We start from the raw sequence: 25648 nt of genomic DNA, 5'->3' as shown, positions 1-25648 counted from the left end.
TCTCTGTTCAGGTTGACCTGTGTCTCTTTTTTTAAAAAATCATTTTCCAGGGATTTTAGGGTGAAGCACAAGCAAACAGGTGTGATGACTCTGTCATGTTTAAAGGACCTGGGACCTCTAATATCTTAGTAAATGAATAGCTCATCAAGTCAATGTGCTAAAAGAGTGAAAGCTGAGAATTTATAAAAGATCAAATTCATGTAATAAAAAATGGAAGTTCGTTCATTTTACTGTACTTTGCTATAATAGGGCAAAGGTGGGTTGTCCAAACCCTTTCTTCATTATGAAATAGGAAAATGAGGCCCGTCAGAGAGTTGGAATGGGCCTCTTCATTTCAGTTTTGCTTTAAAAAGTCACATGAGTATCGTAAAAAAAAAAAAAAAAGTGAATTTTATAGAGTAATATGTCAAAATTATTCTACCATTCTACCCTTCCCCATGCCCCACACACCACCTCTAGAGGCAACCAGTGCTAAGAGTTGATTAATCTTAAAAAAAAACTGGAAGGATTATGTATATTTTGCTATGGATACAATATGGTTCTGTTCTTGTTGAAAACAACTCTATGTAGTATGTGTGTCTGTGTGTGTTATATAATACACACATACATACTTGGGTTTTTAATAAAAACACACTCATATTTTACATATTCTCCTTGTTTAAGCTCAAGGATATAATGGCTATTTTCTCATGTGAATACATATATCTAGCCCACTCTTTCCAGTGGTTAGGTACTACACTTAAATAGTAATTCCTCTATTGATGGATATTTACTTTTTCCCTGTATTTCATTATCACACGAAAAAATCTTGTGATGACGATTCTTTTGAATGAATATATAGTATTTCTATAATACTAGTATTTCTCTAGGGTAGACCTCTTGAGTATACTTACTGGGTTAAGTAGAACATACATACATTTGCTAATATCCAACTGACCTCTAAGAGTTCATTTTTACACAGTCTCTTATGGGCTTGTTAGTGTCAGTTAATCCCCAGTCCTGCTCCTCTGGGACAATCAGCAAACAGAACTTGTGAGCCTGGAAGGTGATTTTGCCTTTATAAAGGTGGCCCTGTGCAGGCCTTGGCAGCCCCGAGGGGGCCCTTCTCAGACACGCATCAGTCTTGCCAGGCCTTTCTTTTGAATTCTTGATCCTCCAGTAATTAATGAAGAGCAAATTAAAATGATAAAGAACCATTTTTGGCTTATTATGTTCACAACAATGAAAAAAGGAAAAAAAGGCAAACACTGTTGATGGTGCTCAGAGAACCAGCTTTCGCACCCACTGCGGGCACACAGGTGCTGTGTTTTGGGAAGTCAGAGCGGCTCCACATAGCAAAAGCCATACCCATTTTACACCTCTAACTCTCTCTCTCCACATGAGGCAATCCATCCCAGCTAAAAATGTGAAATATTGAAATGCCACTTGCAAAACATTTACTGCGGTATTATTTATAATAAAAAATTGGTAACGATTCTAAGAGCAGAAATAGAAATTGCCATTTACCTATTGTGAGACACTTAGGTTAAATAAATTTTGGGAAATCTACTAGATGGAATATTAAGTAGTCTTTTAAAATGACGGGCATGACGTCCAAGTGGTTTTAAGGAAAAATGTTTATGCTGTATATGCTAATGTTATGTACATAATGATACGTAGTACATTACTGTAATATAAATTGGTTTTAGGACCTTGGAATACATTTTCCTATAGTATCATACTCTAACATGGATCAATAACTAAAGATTATTTATTTGGTAGAGTAACTCAGTTACAGCACTCATACGATTAGCCTGAATTTTGGATCTTCGGAGCGAGGGAAACTGCCAGAAGGAGCAGGGTAAGTTTTCTCTCTCTGGGCCAGGGCAGGGCTGGCCTCGGGCAGGATCAGAAAAGGCAGCTTTGGCTGGTGCCGCTTCCCCGCATGCCCCTCCCGGGCCCTTCTAAAGCCCCCAAACTATCTGTCCTCCCAGAAGTCACCTTACCACCCCCTCAAAGCTTGTCCAGTGCCTTGCTCACCCTCCAGTTACACCTGGTCCCCTCCGGACTCAGCCGCGATGACCCTGTCCACACTCCGGAGTCCCTTCCTCCTCCAAGTCAAACTTCTGCTCATTCACTCTCACTGGCAGAATGCGTGGCCACAGGAAAGAAAGGGAACAAGTCGGGCAGTTCAAGGGAAATTATTTTGGGTGGAAATGTCTGGTCTCCAAGTATATTCTCCCACAACTTCTTCCTTTTGAACTGACACTGACAGAAGTGCTAAAAGTTTAATTAAAAATGATTCCCTCCCTTGTAATGGTAGTGAGCCGCTTTGTGTGTGTGTGTGCGTGTGTGTATGTGTGTGCCTTCGTGTGTGTGCTACGGGTCAGGGTCAGTAGCAGGAAGGAGAAAATGGTTTATATGGTTTGCTTTTAGCACAGACCGTGTCAGCTCTGTGGTCTGTATGCGGCTCCCTGACATTCACGTGTTGGCATCCTGACACCCAAAGGGACAGTGTTAGAAGGTGGGGCCTTTGGGAGGTGATCATGTCATGAGGGTGGAGCCCTCACAAATGGGATTTGTGCCCTTGAAGGGAGGCCCCACAGAGCTCACCAGCCCCTTCTGCCATGTGAGGACATGAGAAGTCTACGACCCACGAGAGAACCCTCACCCGACAATGCTGGCTAATCTGGACTCTCAGCCTCCAGAACGTGAGAAACACCTTTCTGTTGTTCATAAGACACCCAATCTGATATTCTGTCGTAGCAGCCTAAACGGACTAAGTACATCAACTCTGGATTCCAGTATTCTTGCCGACTGTGTCCTGCCTTGTGAATTCTTTTACTTTTGGCTAGGGCATATGTACTTTATTTGTGTTGTAATTTTTACATTGCCCCTTGGCTGGAGAAAGGGGAGCTCATGCTCTGAGCAGAGCATGGCTGTGCAGCAGGAAGAAAGGGGCCTGGGTGCAACGCCTCGCTTTTGGAGGCGTACGGATGAATGCCTCTGTGCAACACTGGGAGGGACCATTGTAGCTGACCATCTCCTTATAAAAACGGGTATAGACATTTACCTTGGTAATTTCCACGTTTTGTTTGGCATTCAGAATTTCATTTACCAGAGGTGCCTGACAGCGTAGTCTCCAGGCACGAGCAACGGCATTGCCATCCTTCAGTGGTCATCAATCAGCAATTCAAAGCATGAATCTCATCAATAAGAAAACTCACAGGCCATGGCTGGTATTTACCCTGCAAATCACCTCTGTTATAAAACACAATCTAGAGTAGGCTCTCATGTCAGGAATTCATTTGGTCAGATTCTCCATGTCTTTTTTTTTCATTCCTCCTATGTATTTGGAGAGAAAGGTCTTCTCCACTATTAACGTAAAATCCATATATATTTGGATAGGGTAATGTGGGTGGTGCCCTAAAATATATGAAGAAATTATCTGAGACTTATATTTGGAAATTGACAGGTCCAGTCCAGCTCTGGCTCTGCTCTTCTCTGCTGTGTACGTGTGCGTGTGTGTGTATGGACACTTCCTCAATCAACCACACAGAAAGTGCCCCAGGAAGGAAGGCAAAGGCAGAAGAGAAAATTATTCAGAACCTTTGGGCCTTAGGCCTACCTACGCTTAGCCATGATAGGAAGAGAAAGACAAACTAGCAGGATGAATTAACTGCTCCCCACGGAACACACTAACTTGCCGTTATATATGGGACCACTACCGAGGACAGTATGCCCAGGAGACATGAGGGATACTCGAAGGCAGCGTGGACACTGACAGCAAGACTTGTGGGCAGGGGAGCAAAAAGGTGAGAAATTTAAAAACACAGCACTCTGAACAATTCACCAGACTGGTTCATTTTAAATTTCTGAAAGAAAAGAAGTGCACAGAGTTTCAGCTGAAATCAGGGAGCTGCTATGTGGGAAAAGATAAAATGTGTTATTTTCATAAACTTCATATTATTTAGAGTTCTGATCATTTCAAGGCCTTCTGGGACATTGGGAGAATAGAAAATGAAAACAGAGCCAGTGACCATATGTCATCCTCGTCCCCTGGGCATGTCATTAAGGCTTTAGCAGAGAGAGATGAGAGTATGGAATTTATCAGCTGTTAAACACCTCTTTAGTGTCAAGCTTTAGGTTAGGTGATTTTACTTGTCTCCTTAGAGTCAGGAATTTGAAGGTTCTTAAAGGCACAGGGATTTGAACCCAGAGCCTGACATCCGCCGTGTCTTCGTCAAGACATCTTCCATTTTTAATAGAGATGAAGGTGAAGGATAAGAGAAAACTTTCCAGTTGTCAGAAAAGTCCAAATGTGGAATAAGTTGACTCATGTGGTCCAGAGACTTCCATCTGGCCTAGTCTGGATCCCACCCAGTGGTGCTGGTGTACACGGTGGAGGAAACGCCCGGCTCTGAGGCAGGGCCCTCCGGTTCCGTCCCATCTCTCATATACTAGCCATAGGGCTTTAGACAGCAAACTTCACCTCTAGAAGTCTCAGTTTCTTCATTCTGAAAAATTAGGAGTACTAATACCTACATCTCAGAATTGCTGTGATGATTACGTAAGGTAAGATACGGGAACATACTTAGTTCAGTGCCTGGCATAAAAGGAGGTGCTTAATAAAATGTCAGTTGAATAGAATGTAAATCCCTTCCAACCGTGAGATACTTTGATTTTGTGACAAAAACAGTTTCACAAACTCTTAACAATTTAGGAGTAATTGAAGAAAGTGTTGAAATAAGTAACCCAATGACATTAGAATGCTAGGGTGAAAGCTGAAAGTCTGAATAATGATAAATTCATTATAGTAATAGAAATAAAACTTTTTGAAATAGTCCTTGATCTGTTTAAAGAAGTTATGAAACGCTGCGATAACCACGTGCGGCTTATGATTCAGTAGGCTACTGTACAAAATGACAGAAGATATTATTTTTGCTTATGTAATAGGAGAGGCGGGGCTATAAATGTACTTGCAATTTATAACCTGGTCTCATGTTTTAATTTGATATACATGACTTAACCTATATTTTTAACTGAATTAACAAGATTCTACTATAGCAGACATTTATTAAGGACTTATAAAAGCCAACAGGCTAAATTAGACCTATTTAAAAGGGATTTAGATCACTTTAATATTTAAGTTTTAGAAAGCATTTTACTCATAATCTTATTAATCTCCTATTCTGAAAACTGAGAAGGGAGTTGCAGGAGACATGTGTAAGTATTTGGGTCACTTTCGGTTTAAACATGGGAAATACCTGGATTCAATCTGAACTGGTGTTGTCATCCTCAATAAGGGGTCAGACGGACGGAGGGACATAATCACTTGGGATAAAGGGGAAATTTTAGATGGGGTTTCTAGAATATAGCAGTGAATTTTTATGTTTTGAAACTGAAAATATCCAAGGAACAAATATTGTTTTCTAAAGGCTTCTGGACTAACCCCAAGAGATGCCCCAGGATCCGTATGATTTAATCTCAAGTGCGCTTATTGCGGTGATGACGTTCCAGGCCAAATGATTCATGACAATTCCATGACATAGAAAGGGATTTATTTGGGGCCATGGCATTCACTGTTGGACTGACTGTGAATGCAGCTTTACAGGCCATGGCATAGCATGGCTCTGAGGTCTGAAGTCTGCTGCACTTTGTAATCTTTGAGCTCCCAGGTGGTACATGTCACTGCCATATGGTGACATGGGCAAGCACGGAAGGAAATAGGTGGAAGGTATGGCTTTCCACTGTCAGTTACGGCAACACCACTGATGTGGATAGAAAAGTTCTGTGCAGGGTTTCCTGGTGACTTCTGAATGGCAAGGTATAATACTTCGTAGGCCTTTCACTAAAGAGACCCTCAACTCTAGGACCTCTGGCTTGGTGAATACTCATCTTAATAATAACTTCCATGTGCATAATATTAATGCTTTTCAAAGCACTTTCACATACACCAGTTCATTTGATCCCCACAATCCTGTGAATAATACATTTTATATAATTACTGCAATTTATAAAGAACTGAATGCCAAGAGAGTGGTGTAATTGTCCAGTTTTGTTTTCAACAAAGATGAAACTGGAATTCAAGGTATTCCTGCAGCACTGTTATAAGTAATGCTAGTTTTCCCTCTTGAACTGGGAAAAACTCCAAAAGTTCAGATTCCTTTTAAAAAAAAAAACAAAAGTAGTTTAGAATAGTGTTGGTGTGTTGATGGTCATAGGGATAGGGTGGCGAGGAATAGATCTGAAAGAATATAAGGGTGCCAATTCCCAAAGGGGCTTGAACTGGGGATCCTTCTGAAAGCTATACCTGACCCACTTCCTTGGGGGGTAACACCAGAAGTACAACTGCCCACTGGAGTGGTACATGGTAAGTCATTTCAACAAGTCGAAGGAAGGAAATCAGCATTAGTCAAGTCTGAACTTGAGACTTTATTTTATTTTTATTTTACAAAATAAAATTTGGTAAAGTTGATAAAGAGTTTTTAGAAGATCTTTCTCAAAAAGGGAGCAATAAACTGCTATTTACATATCAATTTGTTGATCTATGTTGATAAAAAGTTTTTAGAAGATCTCTCACAAAAAGGGAGCAATAAACTGCTATTTACATATCAATTTGTTGATCTATCTTTGAAATGGTATCTTTAAAGGGGTACATTTAAAGTAGAAATGTACCCTTAGACACATATGAAACTGTTGGGAAGTGGGGATGATGGAAGAAGATGGGAGAATGAGAACCAAATTTTGGAAAATGAAAAAATTCCATGTCCTTTTTTTTTTAAAAGACTTTTTTTAAAGAGCAGTTTTAGGTTCACAGCACAACTGAGAAAAAGGTACACATGCCCTCGCCCCCACGCTTGCATAGCTTCCCTTACTATCAGCATCTTCTGTCTGAGTGGGACATTGCTACCATCAGTGAACCTGCCTTGACACATCACGGGACGTAGTCGGATAGGGCTGCTGACAGGAGGGCTCACTCTTGCTGTTGCAACAAAGATACGGCGACAAGTTTCCATCATTAGAGTATCATACAGAATATTGTCATTGCCCTAAAATCCTCTGTGCTCCACCCATTTACCACTTCTCCCCCTTCCCCACAGTCTAGGAACCATTTATCTGTTTACTGTCTCCGTAATGGTTTTGCCTTCCCCAAGTGTCGTATAGTTGGGATCAATAGATTACGTAGCCACTTCAGATTGTCTTCTTTCCCTTAGCAATATGACTTTAAGCTTCCTCTGTGACTTTTCATGGCTTGATAAGCTCATTCCTTTTATATGTTGAACAGTATTCCATTGTCTGGATGGACTGCAGTTCACCTGTTCACCTACTGAAGGGCATCTTGGTTTGCTTCCAAGTTATGGCGGTTCTGCATGAAACTGCTATAAACATCCGTGTGTGCAGGTTTCTGTGTGGACATCAGTTTTTAAATCCTTTGGGTAAATACCAAGAAGCATGATTTTGTGGATTGTATGGTAAGAATATGTTTACTTTTGTAAGAAGCCACCAAACTGTCCAAAGTGGATGTGCCGTTTTGGATTCCCACCAGCAATGAGTGACAGTCCCTGTCGCCCTGCACCCTCACTGGCACCTGGCGCTGTCAGGGCTCTGGATCTTGGTCATTCTAATAAGCATGTAGCGTGTCCCACTGTTGTTTCAGTTTGCCTTCCCCTGATGACATATGATGTGGAGCATCTTTTCATAAGCTTATTGACCATCTGTATATCTTATTTGGTGAAATATTTGGCCCATTTAAAAATTTCCCTATTCTTTTCACATTGGAAAGGAAAAAAGGCAAAGCTTTAGAAACTATTACTGGCTGGTGGAACATAAATTTAAATAGAGTTAAACCATCCTGAAATATTTTGTCCACTCTTAATTTTCCAAAGCAATCTAATTTTATTAATATTAAAAGCAAATAAACATTTCTTATGAGTGTATTATTTCAGGGACAATTTCTTTTGATTGGGATGTTTTTAAAATTCTGTCTTTGGGTTTTAGTAATATATCTGTAAGCGGTTTTTATTTTTGTCATACTTGAGGTCCACAGGGCTTCTTGAAGCCTTAAGCTTGGAATTAATTCATAACAAATGTTTTTAAAAGGGTCTTCTTACCTAATGAACTTCTGCCCCAGGATTAGGTGTGACCCCCACTATCAGCCACACTACCCTTAGGTGGGACTTTAATAGTGGCTCTGCCTTCATAACCTGCAGAATTCACACCCAGTTTTCACTCAGCACTTCCTGTCCCGCCCTCCCTTTGTACTGTATTTGGGTCTATCACCTCCACTCCAAGCCTGGTCACATTCATCTTGGCCTCCCTCACTGCCAGTCCACTGTTTCCTGCATAGCAGGTTCTCAGTAAGCATTCCCATATTTCACTAAACTGTGCCCAGTGCATATGAAGAAGTTAAATTATTATTAATGATCAAGCCACTTGATCTTACTTCACTCATACATAGATTTGTTAAATATTAATGCCAATAATTTAATTTAATTGAGAATCTTTGCTTTATAAAGCTTGAATAGCTCAGAAGCCACTTTATATTTAGTGAACTTATCACTTGGAAAGGTCAAGTGGAGAATATTGTTAGGCTGAGTTCAATATTTCACTATCTCATGTGCCCAGACTTCATGAGAACATGGAGAGAATACATTTAAAATGCCAAGCAAGGGATGGCTCGGGGCACTCAGTTGGCCCTAATCATTTTCATATCCTCAGGGTTTGGTTTTAACTGGAGAAAAAAGTAAAATATCCATTTATCTAAATCAACTGTGATTACAATCAATTGCAGGTGATAGAGGTCAAGATACCTGAATGAGTTCAAAGTCAGGTTGATCTATAAGAAGAACTAATAAAAAAAAACCTGGGAGGTCAGCTCAGAACCCCTCACACTTGATCATTTAAGAAAGTAAATTTCCTCTGACGGAAGGATGCCTAGAACACGCCTAATGTATTAGGTAGAATGGGCTATGGTCAGAGCTGCCTGCCAGAAATAATGAGCAGAAACAGCTGGTGCCGTGGAGAAACTGGATGTCAGAGGCAGGTCTACAGGCCCTGGTGACGTGATGCAGGGCTCGGGGGCAGTGTGGACCCTGGAGGATGGACCTGCTCATATTGAGCTAAACAGTGAGTAATTTAAAAGCAAACCCTCTGGACAATTTATTAGACTGGTTCCTCTTAGGTTCATGAAAGAAAAGAAACGAATAGAGTTTCAGTTGAAATCATGCGGCTAACATGTAGCAAATGACACAGTGTTAGTTTTGTAAACTTCACATTATTTAGAGTTCTGATTATTGCTGAAGAATGGGGAATAAAAACGTTCAACAATACACATCAGAAAAAAAAATTGGTTGTATCCAAAAAGGTTCCAAACCTGGTGGGTATTAGAAAATGGTACAAACTTAAAAATGTTACTCATTTGATATCCACAGCAAAGTCCTGAAACTTTGTCCTCTATTAAAGTTAGTGGTTTAGAAAGGGCTTGCTTTCCCCACTGAATTTTTAAATCCCTACCCCCTTTCGTGCAAGAAAGTTAATGGACCAGGATTTCTTTATAACTGGGACCCCAAAGAAAGCTCCAGGCTAGGGGGAATGTTATTTTACCACCATGAAATTCTACAATGAAGTCTCTAAACTTGTCACTATCTCTGCAGCTTTGGTCTTCAAATAAGTCAAAAATGTTTTCTTTCTACCGTTAAGAATTTGTAGACTTTTGTCCATAAGTATTTTCTTACTTTCTCATCTTTTCTTCTCTGGGTTCTTTCCCAAAACTTTTAAGTAGATTATATTCACATGTTTCCATGATATTTTTAAGTTGCACTCTAAGGTCTGAAGATTTAAGAAACAAATTAATATAGAAGGGATATTTTCCTTTCCTGAGTAACACATTAAGAGGAAAAGGAAGAAGAATTCTATTCTTATTCCTTTGGGCCTCCTTCCAGACCTATAAAACCTCTTGTTCCAACTGGAAGTGAAAAAGAAGCCTGTGGAAAGCATGTCTACCTGCTGGTATGAAACTTGCCTCCAAGCTGGGATTAAGGCTGCGCAGGGAGACCTGAGAAAAAATGGCCAGTGCCGCCAACAGCTTAACTAGTTTCATGTGAGGATGAGATTCTCAATGCATAACTCTGATATTTCTCTTCCCTTTCTCCCCCATTTGTTTATAATATATATTTTCTAATAATTACTTTTCCCCAAAGGCTTCAAAGCCACTTCAAAATCTACAGAGACAAGCCGGATTTACTCTGCTCTCTTGGAGGTTTGACTTGTGTCTGCAGTCTCTTTCCAGCAAAACGGAGACTTGAGCTGATCCAGTGCCCTCCTGTCTCCTGGGGGCTTCGTATTAGGGAGGGAGCAGCAGATGCCAAGGTGACCCGAGATGGCTCTTGGCAGCGATGGATACTGTGCATTGGGAGGTGCCCTTCTGGCCGTGGCCCCTGGGATGCCGTGACTGTGGTGTCCTGTTACTTCTTCCAGAACCTCTGCACATTCCTCATCCGCCGGGTTTAGGAGTTGGAGACGACATTTCCACCTCCAGAATGCTATTACTGTGACCACAGTTGAGTAGAGTTGACATTTGAGGATACTGCCATTGCTCCTGAAGTAGCAAAGTGGCAACCCAGTACCCTGAGGCAGCTGAAACGAGGCCAGGTAGGCATCTGACGCATCTCTTTAAGCTTTTAGGACAGAATTAGAGAATGACATGATTTAAAGTAAAAACAAACACAAAAGGGAGCGAATGATGAGAATGACAGCAACATGGGCCGTGGATGGACGTGTGCCAAGCTCTCTGGAAATCTGCTCATGTTATTTCAAGGGGTCCTCACGGTGGAATTAAGAAGTAGTTTTTACGTATTTCTGAAGATGAGGCCAAGTGGAGTTAAAACAATTTACTCCATTTTATACAACCTGCCAGTGAGGAAGCTGGATTCAAATCTGCATCTCACTCCATCACCCATTTTCTATTAGGGACTTGAGTTGGCCATAGGCAGTGTCTTCTAACCACATTGAGAATGCAGATCACAAAATGCTAGTGCCTGTCGGGCTACCCACAGGGAGAGTGGGAGGCTTAGCTGGACCACAGTGAAGGTGGCATGCATTCATGTGACCGTAAATGATAGTCACACTGCAGCCCCAGAAGCATCCATGAATCACGTTTAGTCACTGTGGTCCTGGGATCTTGATCCTTTTGTTTTGGCTTTTATCTGAGTAGCAAAGAAATGAATGTTTGTGAGGAAAACAAAACTCCCTAATCTCAGGAAATGGTTTCAGAATAGTTAAAGATAGGCATTTTTCAACTGCAATTCTGGTTTGGCAGATGAACATGAAAATTTTTATAGGAAAAAAAAATGCAAGCAAGTGAATTAGGGGATATTTTTGCACCTCTTGATGATAAGTTCTTGCTGAATTTGGCTCAGTGAAAAGACCAAAATGAAGAACTGTTTGCAACAGCCTGGGTGACAGCTAATTCACATCTACTGCCTTCATATACTCTAGACTTTCCTGGAATTTTCTAGATTTTTGTATCTGTAAACCATTGAAATGGTTTGAAATTTTCAGTCTAGTTAGAATCAACTACACATTCAAGCATTTCAGGCACATTAGGCTTTCACTGAATATTTGTTAAATAAATGAATCAATAAATGAACCCAGCTTACACTTCAATGTGTCAAAAAAAAGGAGAGTTTCTGTTCAGATCTTGTATCCTATTTTCTTTAGGATAAATTCTGCAACCAATAAAATTCTGAGTTTTTACCGAATCATAATAACTAAAAAGCTTTAAGACTAGGGGTTCTGTGCCTTGGTGAGAAGCAGGCACACACACTGGGGAAGAAGGCAAGCTTCGCGTCAAACCGCCAGGACGTGAGTCCGGTCCTCCTACCTGCCGGGTGTGAGCGCTGGCCAAGTTACCACACCCATTTATGCCTCAATTTCCTTCTCTGTAAAATGGCGATCATGGTAACAGCGCCTACCTCGGAGGGCTGTCGTGAGTAGTAGGTGACGTCCACACGATGAAAGAGCTCAGCACACGGCCGTGCACACAGGAAGTTCTCAGTAAACGTCAGCTGTTTTCCTTGTGAAGGGTGGGCATAAATAAGCCTTGCAGATCTTTCTCAGCACTCGGATTGGTCTGCTAGGGCTGCCTTTACAACGTACCACCAACTGGTGGCTTAAGACAGCATAAATCAAACCTAGGTGCCTGCAGAGCTGGGCTTTTGGGGAGGCCCTCCTCGCCTCTCTGGTGGCCCAGGGGCCCCTGGAATCGGGGCAGCGTCCTTCCCCGCGTGTCTCACGATCCTCTCCTCCTCTTACCAGGATGCTCTCACGACTGTAGGGCCCACCCAGTCCAGCACGACCTCGCCCGAACTAAATGACCTCTGCAGAGACCCTACTTCCAAACAAGTCACATTCTGAGGTTCCGGGTGGATGTGAACTAGGGAACCCAGGATAGCATATAAGTATACAAATCAAACCTAGAAGTTGCTATAACCACCATAGGTCTGTTATTTTCCCTCTCGCTTGAAAACACAAAGAAGACACAGAGAGTTTGCTTCTAATTATGTTGCTAGTTTCTGGTCAGAAGTAAAATGAAGCTGACTCATAAAACCCTCCGGTGTTTGGAGTTTGATTACCTAAGAAGAAATGCATCTAATTAGAGAAAACTACCTTTGGCAGGGTTAGGCAACTATCCATGTGGCCCCCGAGGAGGACCCCAACAAACCCTGAGGCTGGCAGACCCACAGCTAAGCCTTCCAGGCAGGTCGGGGTGCAGCTCTGCCGGTCCTAGGCTATCCTCAGCCTCAGCCACGGGGCAACGACTCTGCCGGGCAATGGGGCTGGCTCAGCTGTGGAATGGTCGCTGGCTGGAGGACCTTCTGAGAAGGGGGAAGCCTGTCCAGTGCTCTGGGGGATGAGGTGGCGGCTGTACGGTCTAGCTATGGGGTTTCCAGGTTGCCCTCATGTTCTCTCCAAACGTGAACTTTACCCCAGTCAGCCTTCCTATGGAAGGTGCAAGTAGTCCTGGGAGAGCAACACCTTACCCGGTGATCAAACCTGTACAGATCCATCTGAAAAAAGGCTCTAGGAGCAGCTTGGATAAAAGCTTAAAGTAGGACAAAAGGGCGTTTCTGGAATATATATATTTGCTGGCAGGGCCCAGCAGCTGGAGTGCATCTTTCCCGAAGCCAAGGAGATCATCAGGAGCGACCAGTCCGAGTCCAGCCCTGTCTTCCTGAGCTTAGTGAAGTGGCCACACTTGCTCATTGTATTTACAAATGCAAACATATTCTCTCAAAGGGGAGAAATAGAAGAGGTAGGGAACCTGGAAAGACAGAGACAGATGCAGAGAGGCAGAGATAAAGAGCCTGCTTGCGGGAGAGAGGGAGCACGGGAGAGAACGTGAGTGGTGTGGGCCGTTTGCCACCATTCGCCCGCTGACCTAACACCAAAGCCCTGGCTGACCGGCTGCCTCGGGCTGCTGGCTTCCCATCGCCGGTCCCAAGGTGAGCCTCTGACACAGTTGGGTGCGACCTAAGTATCTCCAGGTGGTTGTTTTCCTACCGCTTGGCCCCTATGAGCCAATCCTTCCTCTAGGGACCACCTGAAAGGCGATCACTTCTGAGTCTTGTGAAAAAATGGGCTCCATTAAATGTATTCACAGATGGATTTTTCAAGGGTAACTTAATTATATGCAATTTTCACCTGAGATGCTACTCCATTCCAGGTGCTACGATTAGCTGGTGTAACAATTCCTGGTTAATTACTACATCTACCTAATAAAGGCAGTTGACCCTCGAATGCCTGGGGTAAGAACTCTGCCTCTTAGTTCTGCTCTTCCCAAAAAGGAACAAAAAAGGACGTTAGAGGGAATATATCGTGTAAACATTATAAAACAGAGCAAAAAAAGAAATGAAAATAAACATTGGTGTTTTCACCCTCCCCTAAAAATACCGACAGTTAATATTTGGGTGTGTGCTCTCACAGTCTGCTTTCCTTGGATGTGTGTGTGCCTGTGCACGTGTTTGATTTCGGGTAAAGATGTCATCAGGCTGTACGTGGTACATTGGGACCTGCTTCATTCGCTTAACAAACTACTGTGATCATTTTCCCACATACACAAGGCGCAGACCTATACTATCAAAGGAAGGCCCCTGAAGGACCTTCGTGGACTCGTTCTTTGGCAGGTGACCGTGGCCATTCTTTGTAGGGGCTGGTTTTTGGCCACGGCCCCACTGCAAAGTTGTGGTCACAGGAGCTGCTGGGAAGATCCGAGGCTACCAGGGAGGGCAGGGCCGGCACAGAGGGGGCACTTGGCTGGATGCCCGGGAGGCAAGATCCCTGGCCCTGGAGGGAGCTTGCAGAGGAAGCCGTCCTGACGGCTGCAGGGTTCCTCCCAGCCAGCACTACCCCCGTTCTCCCTCAAGAGGGTGCTTGTCTTGACTCAGAAGCTTGCCCACAAATACTTTCCAAATATGTTTGGCAGTTTTTGGTTAAATTGTTTTGGTTAAAGCCACTAACTGCATCAAATATAAATTCATCCTGCTAAGCAGATATTAAGAGAATATTTGGGTGTCTTTTGGGTAAACCCTCTGAAATAAGGTCAAGGGAAATGCACAGGCTTCATTTAACTTTTTCTCTGACGTTGGCTGAGGTGAAGGGTATACAGCCCTGCCATTCTCTTCATGCATTTTGCCTATTAACCCCAATAAGTTTTTTTCATGAGCCACTGTGTTTAACCTAACTCTTTAGAAATAAGGGGATCGTGATTTTCTTTAGATTGGTAGTTACGTGGTGGGATCTCTCAGGCATTAGCACTTACTTGATTGCATTCAGACATTACTTTGGCAACGGAATGAGCGCATTACATTAGCATCAAGCACAATGAATGGTAATTGCAAGACTGTCATTTCTACAAGTGCAAAATTAATGTGTTCTGCAAACTCATCCCATTGTGTGCCACAGGAAAATCATGGAACTATGTTGTTGGAGCAGAAAAAGGCACTGTAATAGCATTGTTAATGTGCTATGATATCATTCAGCAGTGGTGTTCCTTTCCACCTTTGTTGCTGTCTCACACTCATTCTTCAAACCCTGCCTGACCTAATTTGTATGCTGTGCTTATAGCACCACCAGACAGTAGCCTGGATGTACAGAGAATGTTATGGAACAATTCCTCCTTCTCTGTGGCATCTTGAGTGAATAATTCCAGCATAAACAGCCCTCCATGTATTCGTGAGAGTATGAATAGGGCTACTTATGTAAAGCTTCTTATTAAGAGGTGCACCAACCGTTTACAGAAAACTTTACCCAAACACTGTACACTGATTTAGAAAGAGGAGAGTGATTTACATGCGTTTCGATCATAGCTTAGGAGAAGTGCCACCTCTGCTGCTCGCCATCCCTTTTGTTTACATGTAGGGAATGAAGCCCAGACCAGCTGAGAGAGTTGCTCCGGGTCCTGCAGGATCACAGGGTATGCCCCGAGTGACAATGTGCACGTACCCTGGGGCTCTTGCAGCCGGCTGATTGGCTCTGCAGAATTTATTCGGGATTAAAGGTCTCATTCACGGCTGAAATAGTGCAGTCGGAGCAGATGCTCTAAGCTGATTAGATGTGCCAGCTCAGTATTCCTGCAGTCTAGCTGAGGCTGAGAACCACTCACAGAGGCAGCCTGTGCTGGAGCGTTAACAGTGACAGTGACAGTGACACAAACCGGCCAAAGGCGGTTCTGTGAGTCCACCTTGAATCCCGTCTTAGCCACGGTACGGGTGGGGGGGTGGACTCAAGACAACCGGGCCGCGTTGACTGGCTCACCGCACAGTGCCCCCTCTGACCGCGCGGCCTGGCGCGGACTCCCCGGCGCTGGAGGGCCAGGCCCTCCGCGGGCGCGACCCTGTTGCTGCCCCCCGAGGTGTGACGTGGCTTTGGCTCTGTCATTGTTCCAGTCGGTGCACAGTTTGCTGGAATTTGCGGGAAATTCTGCCCCCCCACGCAAAGCTTCTCTCATTTTAATAAACAACAGAGATTAGGGAATGATGGAGGAGACTGCCGACCTGAGGCGGGAGAGGAGGTCTGAACACCTTACACCCAGAACAAACTTGTGTACAGCTGAAAAATCACGAGACAGACAATCTGGGCTCGCAGATGGCTCTGGACACGGCTCGGCCTTACCTTTGCTGCAGAACGTCCCGTCGTATGCTGTGCTGGAGCAATCACAGGAGTAACCATGGTATTTCTCTATGCATCTGCCTCCGTTCTCGCAGTTCGTCCCGTAGCTGGTGCAGTGGCCCGAGCAGCCGGATTTGAACCCGGATGTGACCTTTGCCCTCTCCTCCAGGTCCAGGGTCACCCCATTCATCCTTAGGGAGCGGATGCAGCCCAGGAAGCCCTGCTGGCCTCCAGCACCACCTGGGGACAACAGAAGGTACGGGGCTCAGGAGAGTAGCGCTGCCACGCGGCTTCTGTGCGCACTGTCACGGCTCGGCGGGCAGTTGCGGTGGGGATGGGACCGCAAAGTAAGAGCTGGAAGCTTTCCTCCTTAGGCTATAATGCCTAACTAAAAGAGGCTGTCTTCTGAGAAGCAGAAAATTTGCTACAGAAATAAAACGTTTGGAGATACACAAACATTACATGAACTATTTGGGAAGCCTAATCTGGTTTCCTATAGAAAAGTAGTTTATAGAAGTCTGTAGGTTCTTTGTTCTTTAATCTCATGGCTTTCAGTTCTATGCATTATCTCTCGAAAGAAATACAGAAAGGCAGAGAGACATGAATACATTAGCATAGTTAACGAGTCAATTAGTCGGAAGGCATAAATCCATTTGAAATATGACTGGTTCTTGTCTCAGGCAATGCTTGGCTTTGCAGTTCCTATGAAGGGCTTCCAGGGCTTCTTGTCTGGTTTGGTCAAAAGCTGGAATTGGGAATTTTACACAGCAGTCAGCCGCACCACACTTTTTACCAGGTCAGGTTAGACCTCATTGCTTTTGTCGAAATGCCATTGCAGGACATTAAACACAAAAAGTAAGTTCACTGTGATTTTTCTAAGTTAGAGAGTGAGACAGAGGTTCATGGGCATGAAAATATCAAAATATTCCTGTTGTGGAGGGTTGAGTTTATTTTACTCGGTTCTTGTCTCCACCACAACAAAGAACTGAAGGGCAGAGACACAGTAGTGAAGCAGAGTAAAAGTTTTATTTAAAGTTATGCACTTAAAGAGAAAAAATGTGCGGGCGTCCTCAGAGAGGAGGTGTGCTGAAAGGCTGGGGGTTCCCTCTTTTAAGGATTTTGCAAAGGGCCAGGGGATATAAACTTGTCCAGTAGCCTCAGGATGCTTATCTCTGGGGAGAGACACCATATCTCCTCTCCTCTATTATCAGCCCTTCAGGTAATTCTGCAAAATTAACTTAACACAAGAAATTTACTGATCTGGTTCCTTGCCGGGGTAGCAGCTCTCTCTGGGAACACATCAATCTAGACCGCTTGCCCTGCCCCCAAGGTGGGCTGAGTTATTGTCTGTTTGCTAAAGAATATGTTAGGAAAAAAAAAAAAAAAAAAAAAAGAATATGTTAGGAATATTATTTCCTAACTTCCTGGCTTTTAAAATGGAATCTTAGCTATAAGAGGGAATCTTCCCTCTTTTTACGATACTGCTTATCTCTGGGCTTTTTTAGAAAATTAATCATGATGCTTGTCTCTTGCCCTGGTTACAAAATTACTGGATTAGGGGCTGGAGGAGGAGGAAAAAAAGAGCATATAGGTTAAGTTAAAGAATAAGCTGGGCCTTTTAGCAGGCTAAAGTAAATCTTAACAATGGCATGATCTAATTGGCACAATGAAGATGTGGGCTGTGCTCAGGTACTTTTCTTTGGGGAACATCTGGACATTCCTGGTTACTCCTGGCCTTTGGGGGCTTCAACTGATTAACTCTTTAATTCTGTGAGTCTTCTCTGGCTCTCCAGTTTTATCTGGTTAACTCTTTGAGTCCTTTTTAGTGGGCTTTACTGGTCTTATCTTCTCTCCACCCCACTCATATCTATTTTTCTGCCTAACATCCCTAACACACTTCACAGAGGGATTCACCAGAGCTTTTGTATCACAGGTGGATTTGATTGTGTCTTGGCCGTGGTTGTTTAGGCAGCTGGTACAAAAGGAGGAACTGAAGATTATATACACGTCTGTATCTTACAGCAACTACTTTTCTGGAAATTGAATAAAATAAAAAGTAGTTAAAATTATTAAAAGACACATCTGGTGGGGATTTAGAAAGAAAGATGCTATTATGAAATAGAAGTTATTCTTTTATTGAGTACCTATGTAGTAGGCACTCTACTAAGTGCCTAACATGTGTGATTTGCCGATTCTCACAACACCCTGGCAAGGTAGGCGTTATTATCATCATCCCCACTGCACAGATGAGGAAACTGAGGCTTAGAGAAGTTCAGAACTCTGTCCTGTGCTGACCATCTAACACAGAACTTCAGGGGCAGGGACTCACAGGTGTACATCTTTCTGAGATATAGGTTTGGATGCCTTTCAAAATGCAACGGGTCAATAGGATTGTCAGTGTTTGGGTAAGAATGGTTATGCTGGGGGTTGATTCTGATCACTTATTCTAGTACCTGGAGAAAAAGTGTGCAATCTAGCAGACTCTTCACAGGGCTGGGATCAAGGGCTTTAGTGACAGAGATGGATTGGTGTTTGCTTATTCCTGTAAATCCTCAGCCATGAAATGGCAAGTGACTCACTCTATTATCTTTATATACTCAAGCCTTGCAGTTCTCATTGAGTAATACATAAATTTGAATGATGAATCTCTATGGATTACTATTTTTTAAATAAAATATTTGAGTAGAGGATTAATTCAAGGGAGTTCAATGCCCGTTTTGCTCAAAGCTCTGGGACAGTAGATGGCAGAAGAAGTTATTAAAAACAACTACTTTGAAGGATTTTCCATTTTGCAATGTGCTCGGCACCTCTTCACACACCTCTGTACTGAAGAGAATTTGGGCCTTTGCTGTCATTTGGAAGAATTTCAACCCATTAGTCACTCTTTGTGTCTTAAAATTTCAATTTGGCTTCTGTCACTTTAGCAACTGTGCCATTTGTTCTTACAATAGGGCTGTCCAAAGGGCCTTTTGTGCAATACATGCCTAGGTATTTAAACTTTCATCACTAGTCAAGTAAGTCAAATATATACTATCACAATACGCTGACATTTAAAAATCACTGTTTTTATAAATCTCCTCCTTTCCCCTGATTGCTAATGTTAGTAGCTTTTCATTGTGGAAACCATAAACGTACTGATAAGCAAAATGAAAAGGAAAGTCTATAGTGCTACTGAGATTTAACTACTTTCACTTTTAGCAATAGTCTTTTCTACTTTTATCTATGAACATATGTGTAAAAAAAATAAAGCAATGGAAGAAATGGGATCACAATATATATACCGTTTTAAAATTTGCTTTATGTATTTGATAATCATAAAACATTTTCCAAGCAATAAATGTACAACTAGAACTCCTTGTTTAACATCTGGATAGCATCCCATTCTGTGAATGCACTAGACTTACTTCGCCTTTCCATTATCATTGGACCTTTAAGCTTATCCCAATTTTTCATTTTCTATGATACTCTAATAAATATCCTTGTAAAACCTTTGCACACTTGCCCAGTGTTTCCTTAGAGTTAATTCTTAGAAGTGTAATTTCTGGGTACAAAGGCATATACATTAAAAAATCTTTGAAATTCATTGTCCTCTAAGAAGAATTTATCAATTTGTTTGTCCTCAGTTGGATACGAGATTCCTACCTTCTCTACACCAAATCTAATACTAGGCAGGATCCTCTTGAATTTGTAAAATAGGGGAAAAAAAGAGTTCATTGTTTTAAATGGCATTGCTTCAAATATTGTATTTAATAATTTTTATGTTTTCCACATTCTTAGTTTTTGCTTCTTCATGTCCTTTGCCTTTAGGGGGGAATAAAAGAGGATATATTTCTTATTGATTGATAATAATATTTGGCTTTATAAATCTTGCAACTACATCCTTCCAGTTTGTATCTGTTAACTTTTATATGGTGTCTCTTTTTCCCTATGAAAATTGTGGATGTTTATGTAGTCATATTCCTCTATCTTCTTTGTATGACTTTTGCTTTTGGCATTAGGCTTATAAAAACCTTCCCTAAGCCAAAATAATATAATTATTCAACTGTATTTTCTTCTAGCACTTTTATGATTTTACTTCTCTCAACATTCTAATCTTTAATCCATCTGGAATGTATTCTAATTTGGAGATAATTCACATTAAATGGGTTGTAGCAATAGTTGAAAGTTTGAAAAGTCTCTTTTTAAAAATCAGAGATTTAAAGAGGGCCATTTGGCCGAATAAATCAATCTAGATTAGATCATATTTTTATTATATCATAGGTGAACATTTAGATATAAGTATATAAATAGGCCTCAATCCATGGGGGTAAGGGGGGCAGATATTATCTCTCTGCCACCGTATCTTCTACACTTCTCAGTCTTCCTGTGTTTATGTTTGTTTATCTTTCACTATCAGGACTGTTGACTGTTTTGGGTTAGTGGTGTAGATTTCATCAAGTTACTTAATCTCTCTCAGCATCTGATCCAAAGCAAAGGAGATCAAACTCGACAATGTCTCTGGTTCCTTCTGGCTCTAAATTGCTCTGGTCCATAATATACAGCCTCTTCCTCTATTCTTATGTGTCTCTGTCTCTATTTCTCATTAAATCACTCTCAATTTCTCCTAAATTTCTTTCTTTGCAACTGCTGCCTGACCTTTTTTCTCTTTATCTTAATTGATGATAAAATATGACTATAGTCTAACTTGTATTTGTTCAATTCATTAAATAAAGTTTTGTACTCCCTCTTCTTAATTTATAAAGCAGGTAAGTGCAATACCATTTCTCTTTCAATAAAAGAAAACTAAGTAAATTATGCTCTTTTCTTACTTCGATGGCCCCTGATTTATTAAATGGATCAGTGAGTTGGAAAGTACTTCTACTGATCTAGTCAATATGAAGAAAATCTTTTGTCCTGAAAATGGTCGTTATATATTATGCAAAGGATGTTAATGCGCTAGAACCAGTGATAATTATTTGGGTTCAACTTAGGTGCTCTATAGAAATTTTTCTTGGTGACAAATGTCATAAGTTTAAATTGTAGGTCTGCAAGCAAAAATGCTACTTAACCTTCGTTAATTAGAAAATCAACACATTGTCATTGGAGAGAGCCCCCTGCCATGCAAGGCCTTCATGCACATTAGTCAGACCTGTGGTAATTATCCAAGGTGAGATGTGGGTTTAATTTGCAAATCATTTTTTATGTGAAATGCTATTCAAGTGCTGCAATTAAAGATTAATTATGAAAATGCTGTCACTACCCATAATGAATAATACAACAGAAGATTGGGACAAAATCATCAGGTATTAAACAAAAAGGGGGAGAATATGATTGAGAGGAATTCTAAAAAATACAGTGACCTCAAACTCAGAGCTTAATCGTTTTCTAAGGTGCTAAGTTGGGTTCCAGAGCACCTTTGCCACTCATTCGCCATAGAAAGGAATCACACCACAGCCCACATGTGTTTAAGCCACCCAATCTGTGGTCTTTTGCTGTTGCAGCCTGAGCAGACGAATATAGGGAGTACAGGTTAATGTAACCTCAAGCTCGGGCTGCTCCAGGCTGGCCTGAGAGAATGATGACCTAGTTTTCTAACTGCACTGTTAGGAAACTGCACTGTTTTCCTGGAAGTACAGGATCAGGATGGGTGTTTTCTCTCTCCTGTCTGCTGTGTGGGACTGGATCTGGAGCAGGCAGCTGTGAGCTGCATGGAGCCCCTAAACCATGATGGATGGAGTTACAGACTGGTGGGGAAGAGAGTGTGACCTCTCAGTGTCCAGATGACCCACCATGGCAGCCAGACTTGGCTGAGGGGCAAAAGCCACTATACTCCTGGGTGCTTGGGCCTCCCAGACCTGCAGCTGCTGCAGGACATGTTACCATTGTCTCCTGGGCCTTGGCTACCAAATTGAACCCATTAAAAAAAACCCATGGGGTCAGTCAGGACAGGCATGCAAAATAAAATGCCAGTTGTCTGGCTAAGCTGAGGACCTTAGGATGGCTGAGCTGGCTGAGATTCTTCAGTAGTGGCAGGAGCTGAAGGATGTGAGATCACATTACTCAGTGCCGAGCTGCGTGACTGACAGGTATTGATCGGGGATGCCTCTGCCAGCTAGATATTGGAGGGCACACCTGAAAGCTTTTACATACTCAGAGAATTGGGGTTTGGAGACTTGCTTTTCAGATAATGTTCACCAGTGCTCATTCATAACTTTATTCAATAGGATGGATTTTCTTTTAGTTCATTATCAGTGCATGGATTTTCCTGTCCTCAGAGTAAGGGACACGCAGAATATGTGAATCTAAACTATTTAAACTGGAAGAAAACTTTAGAACAGGGACTGAGGGAATACTGGGTTTCTGACAGCAGAGAGCATGCACATGTGTCTGAACGTGATGCGGACGGTGCGAAGAGGTCTGAATTCACTCTGGAGACTGCTGTAGCAGGGCAAGCGTGATTAAATATCAGCTATTTCAAGAGCTAATATTAACTGGAAACTAGCTGTACCAAGTACTATTCCAAACTTTTCATGTGTTCATTTTTAGAGATAAATATTATTACCCACATTTTGTAGGTGAGGAAACAGACCTAGCAAGCTGATTTGCCCGATGTTGCGTGGCTAATAAGAGGCCATAATTCTTCCCAGGCTATCCTGGCTTTTAAGCCGGCCCTCTTGCTATGCTGCAGTTGCCATCTTGATTTTTGGGCCTGAAGATGAGGCTTCTCCTACATCTAACATGTTTCTAGGCATTGTTGTGCTTAGGTCAGGAAAATGCTGACAGAGTGGTTAATATCTGAGATAAGTCATTCACCAGTTGGTAGAATATTGTCCCTGAAGCCATGAGAATGGCTGAAGCTGAAATGTGAATGCAGTGACCACAGTTCAGAGCTGGGAATATGGATGCCCAGACTCATCTCTACGTCAACAAAAAGGAGACACTTCCTTGATGCCAGCATTGGAGTCCTATTTTTTCTTGGTGTAAAAGCTTAATATGGTGACTTTAAAACTAAAGCAGTTACAGTTGGTGACTTTACATGGTGGGTGGTTGATCATCTTTCAACCCTTGGTCAGACGGTGCTATCTGGGAGGTTGTCACCACGGCAAGTCTCACGGTTCCAAGTGGGGACTGAGAGAATACAGTGATAGACCAGCTGTTTGGTTATTACGTTACTTTAGTAAACATCAGCGCAAACCCTAAATGCATCATCTTGGAACTCGTACAAATATCTGTGTGTTATTATTTATATTATGTGTCCTACTGGGGATTTCTGCTCATTTTTGGAACAAAATAAGCATGTTCTTTCTGCTAATGCAACCCATGTCTTCTCTCTCTGTATATACATACACCCATACATGCACACATTCACATACACACATGTGCACAGGCCGGGGACCTGACCCAGGTCGATCCACCTCTCTCTCTCTGTCTTTGTTCTCAGTCTTTAGTTAAGTCTTTACTTTTTAAACCCCTGTCATCTTCCATCCAGAGTTGAGAAGCCCAGAACTGCTACCTACCCGTCACCTTCTCTGTCAGATTCCAGACCTCAAGCAAGTCTTTTCTGATGTTAGTCCCAGGCCAAGGCTGGTTTTATGGATCTGGGAGGGTCACGAAGCTCTGATGACCAACCCTCCAGGATGGATGAGCTTCCCAAGACAAATGGGTAGAGGGAAAGGAAGGGAGGCCTGGGGTGCAGAGGGAGTGGAAGGGAGGAGCTAGCGGAGAGGCTAAGAAGAGAACAACAAGTACGTCTGAGGTCAGGATCGCAAGGACGATGTTGTTACAAATGTTAACTAATAGCAGGAGGTCAAGAAAAACAGGGAAAAGCTATTTGACTTGGTTATTTTTGAGACAGACCTTATTAGTGAGGAAATGGCTACTGAGAGCACAGATTTAGGGGGTCGAGACCCACCACCGGGTTGAGACTCAGTCGCACTAGGAGATGGCTGTCCCTGTGCGGGCGGGAGGGACGCCTTTTGAAGTTTCTTGGGGACACGTGAGGAAGAGCTGGAGGCGGGGGCAGGAAGGGCTGGGGGCAGATGGGAACTAGCGGTTCCGCATCCCGAGGCAAAGGTCGTCTGGGGCTTCAGCTTTCCGGGGAGCCCAGCCCGGGGCCGGCGCGTTTGCGGCCCGCTTAGGCAGATGGCGGCAGAGGAGGCTCCAGTGGGCACGGACGGGAGCCTGGGGGAGGTGACAGCGCCTCGAGGAGGGTGGGCCTGTCCAGGAAGGAGGGCTGCCCGCCCCTGAGGAGCGCCAGGGCCCGGGGAGGGTGGAGGCAGAGCACAGGTGCGGCAGGGGCCGCGCCCAGGAGAACAGCAGGGTGGTGCCTTCGCGACCCTGGACACCTGGCGACGACACGCTCCCGTGGGGGGGTGAGCGAGCTGTGACAGCCGGGGCAAAGCCCCCACGGTGGGGCGAGGGCCAGAAGACTTGAGGCGCTGGGACCCGGGGTCGGTAAGACTCCCCAAGACAGCAGGGGAGGCTAAGGACATCAGAAGAATGAGAGGCCAGGAACAAGGGAGGGAAAAAGCAGAGCGTCAGCGCTGCACCATCATGACCTCAGAGGAGAGGAGTGACACCGGGGGGAGGGAGGGACCATTTGAAGAAATAATGACTCAATATTCTAGAACAATATTAGATTTCAAAATGAAGAGGCCCACAAAGGGCTCCGCGGACTAGCTAAGGAATAAACCCCACTCCTACACCTGCAGCCGTGGTTCTTACCCGAGGCCCACCCTCCAGGCGTTTGCACTCAGGAGCCAGGAGGCTTGAGAACACCGGAGGGGACCAGCTCCCAGAAGGAATTCAGCATTTGCTTCAATTAGCAGAGTAGGAAAAATCACAGTAGGAGGAGCAGTGTTTGTATCACTGTCGCTCATAGAAAATCATAGATATGTTCATATTTATATTATGGTATAGTTGTATATTTTTTGAAATATCACTTATGATCATGAGGAACTTGAAATTATGGTAGTTTTAGACCTGATGCTAGGTATTATTATTTAAAGCTCCAGTATTGCTGTTGAATCACAAATTTGCTGTTTTCAATATAATTGGTTTTATTTGTAATTTGGTATGTTTTATGTTATTCCTGAAAAACATTATCCTGAGAAGAGAGACACAGACTTTAGCAGAGGGGCCCTCAGAAGGTCAGGAACCCTGTTTTATACAGAAGTTATGAAACATCAGAGGAAAAGGAGGCGAGTCAGGAAGAAGAGTGTGATTTACGTCTCACTTCTCAGAGCAGCGACATTGCCTGTAAAAGGCCGTATCTTCACGGTGTTGATTTAAAACAGGCAACCAGGAAAGATGCTTGCAGGCATGCGAGGTCTCAGTTTACCTTCAGGAAAAACTGGTCTTGAGTAAAAAGGGAAACGAATTCAGGAGGAAATAAGATATGGGAAGTATGAGTAAGTAGAAAGAAAAACTTAGTAAATGTTAATGTTTTCTAAGAAACAATTAAAAAATAAACACATTCACAAAATTCTGCAATTAAAACCACAGATGATATCGACACGGC

The 25648-nt window shown here is 42.9% G+C and overlaps 1 protein-coding gene across 1 annotated transcript in view; it reads right to left on the bottom strand.

Annotated features, from left to right (window-relative positions):
- The window catches only part of CNTNAP2 (contactin associated protein 2), a 1980972-nt gene that overhangs the window by 176436 nt on the left and 1778888 nt on the right, over positions 1-25648 (bottom strand). The window contains exon 20 of the mRNA XM_057504985.1: positions 16153-16389. Coding sequence (XP_057360968.1) covers positions 16153-16389 — 237 coding nt within the window. The remainder of the gene's footprint in view (positions 1-16152; positions 16390-25648) is intronic.

This window comes from Manis pentadactyla, chromosome 7 (genome assembly GCF_030020395.1).
Source record: "Manis pentadactyla isolate mManPen7 chromosome 7, mManPen7.hap1, whole genome shotgun sequence".
Classification (NCBI taxonomy): domain Eukaryota; kingdom Metazoa; phylum Chordata; class Mammalia; order Pholidota; family Manidae; genus Manis; species Manis pentadactyla.
This window is presented reverse-complemented; position numbering and strand designations above follow the sequence as displayed.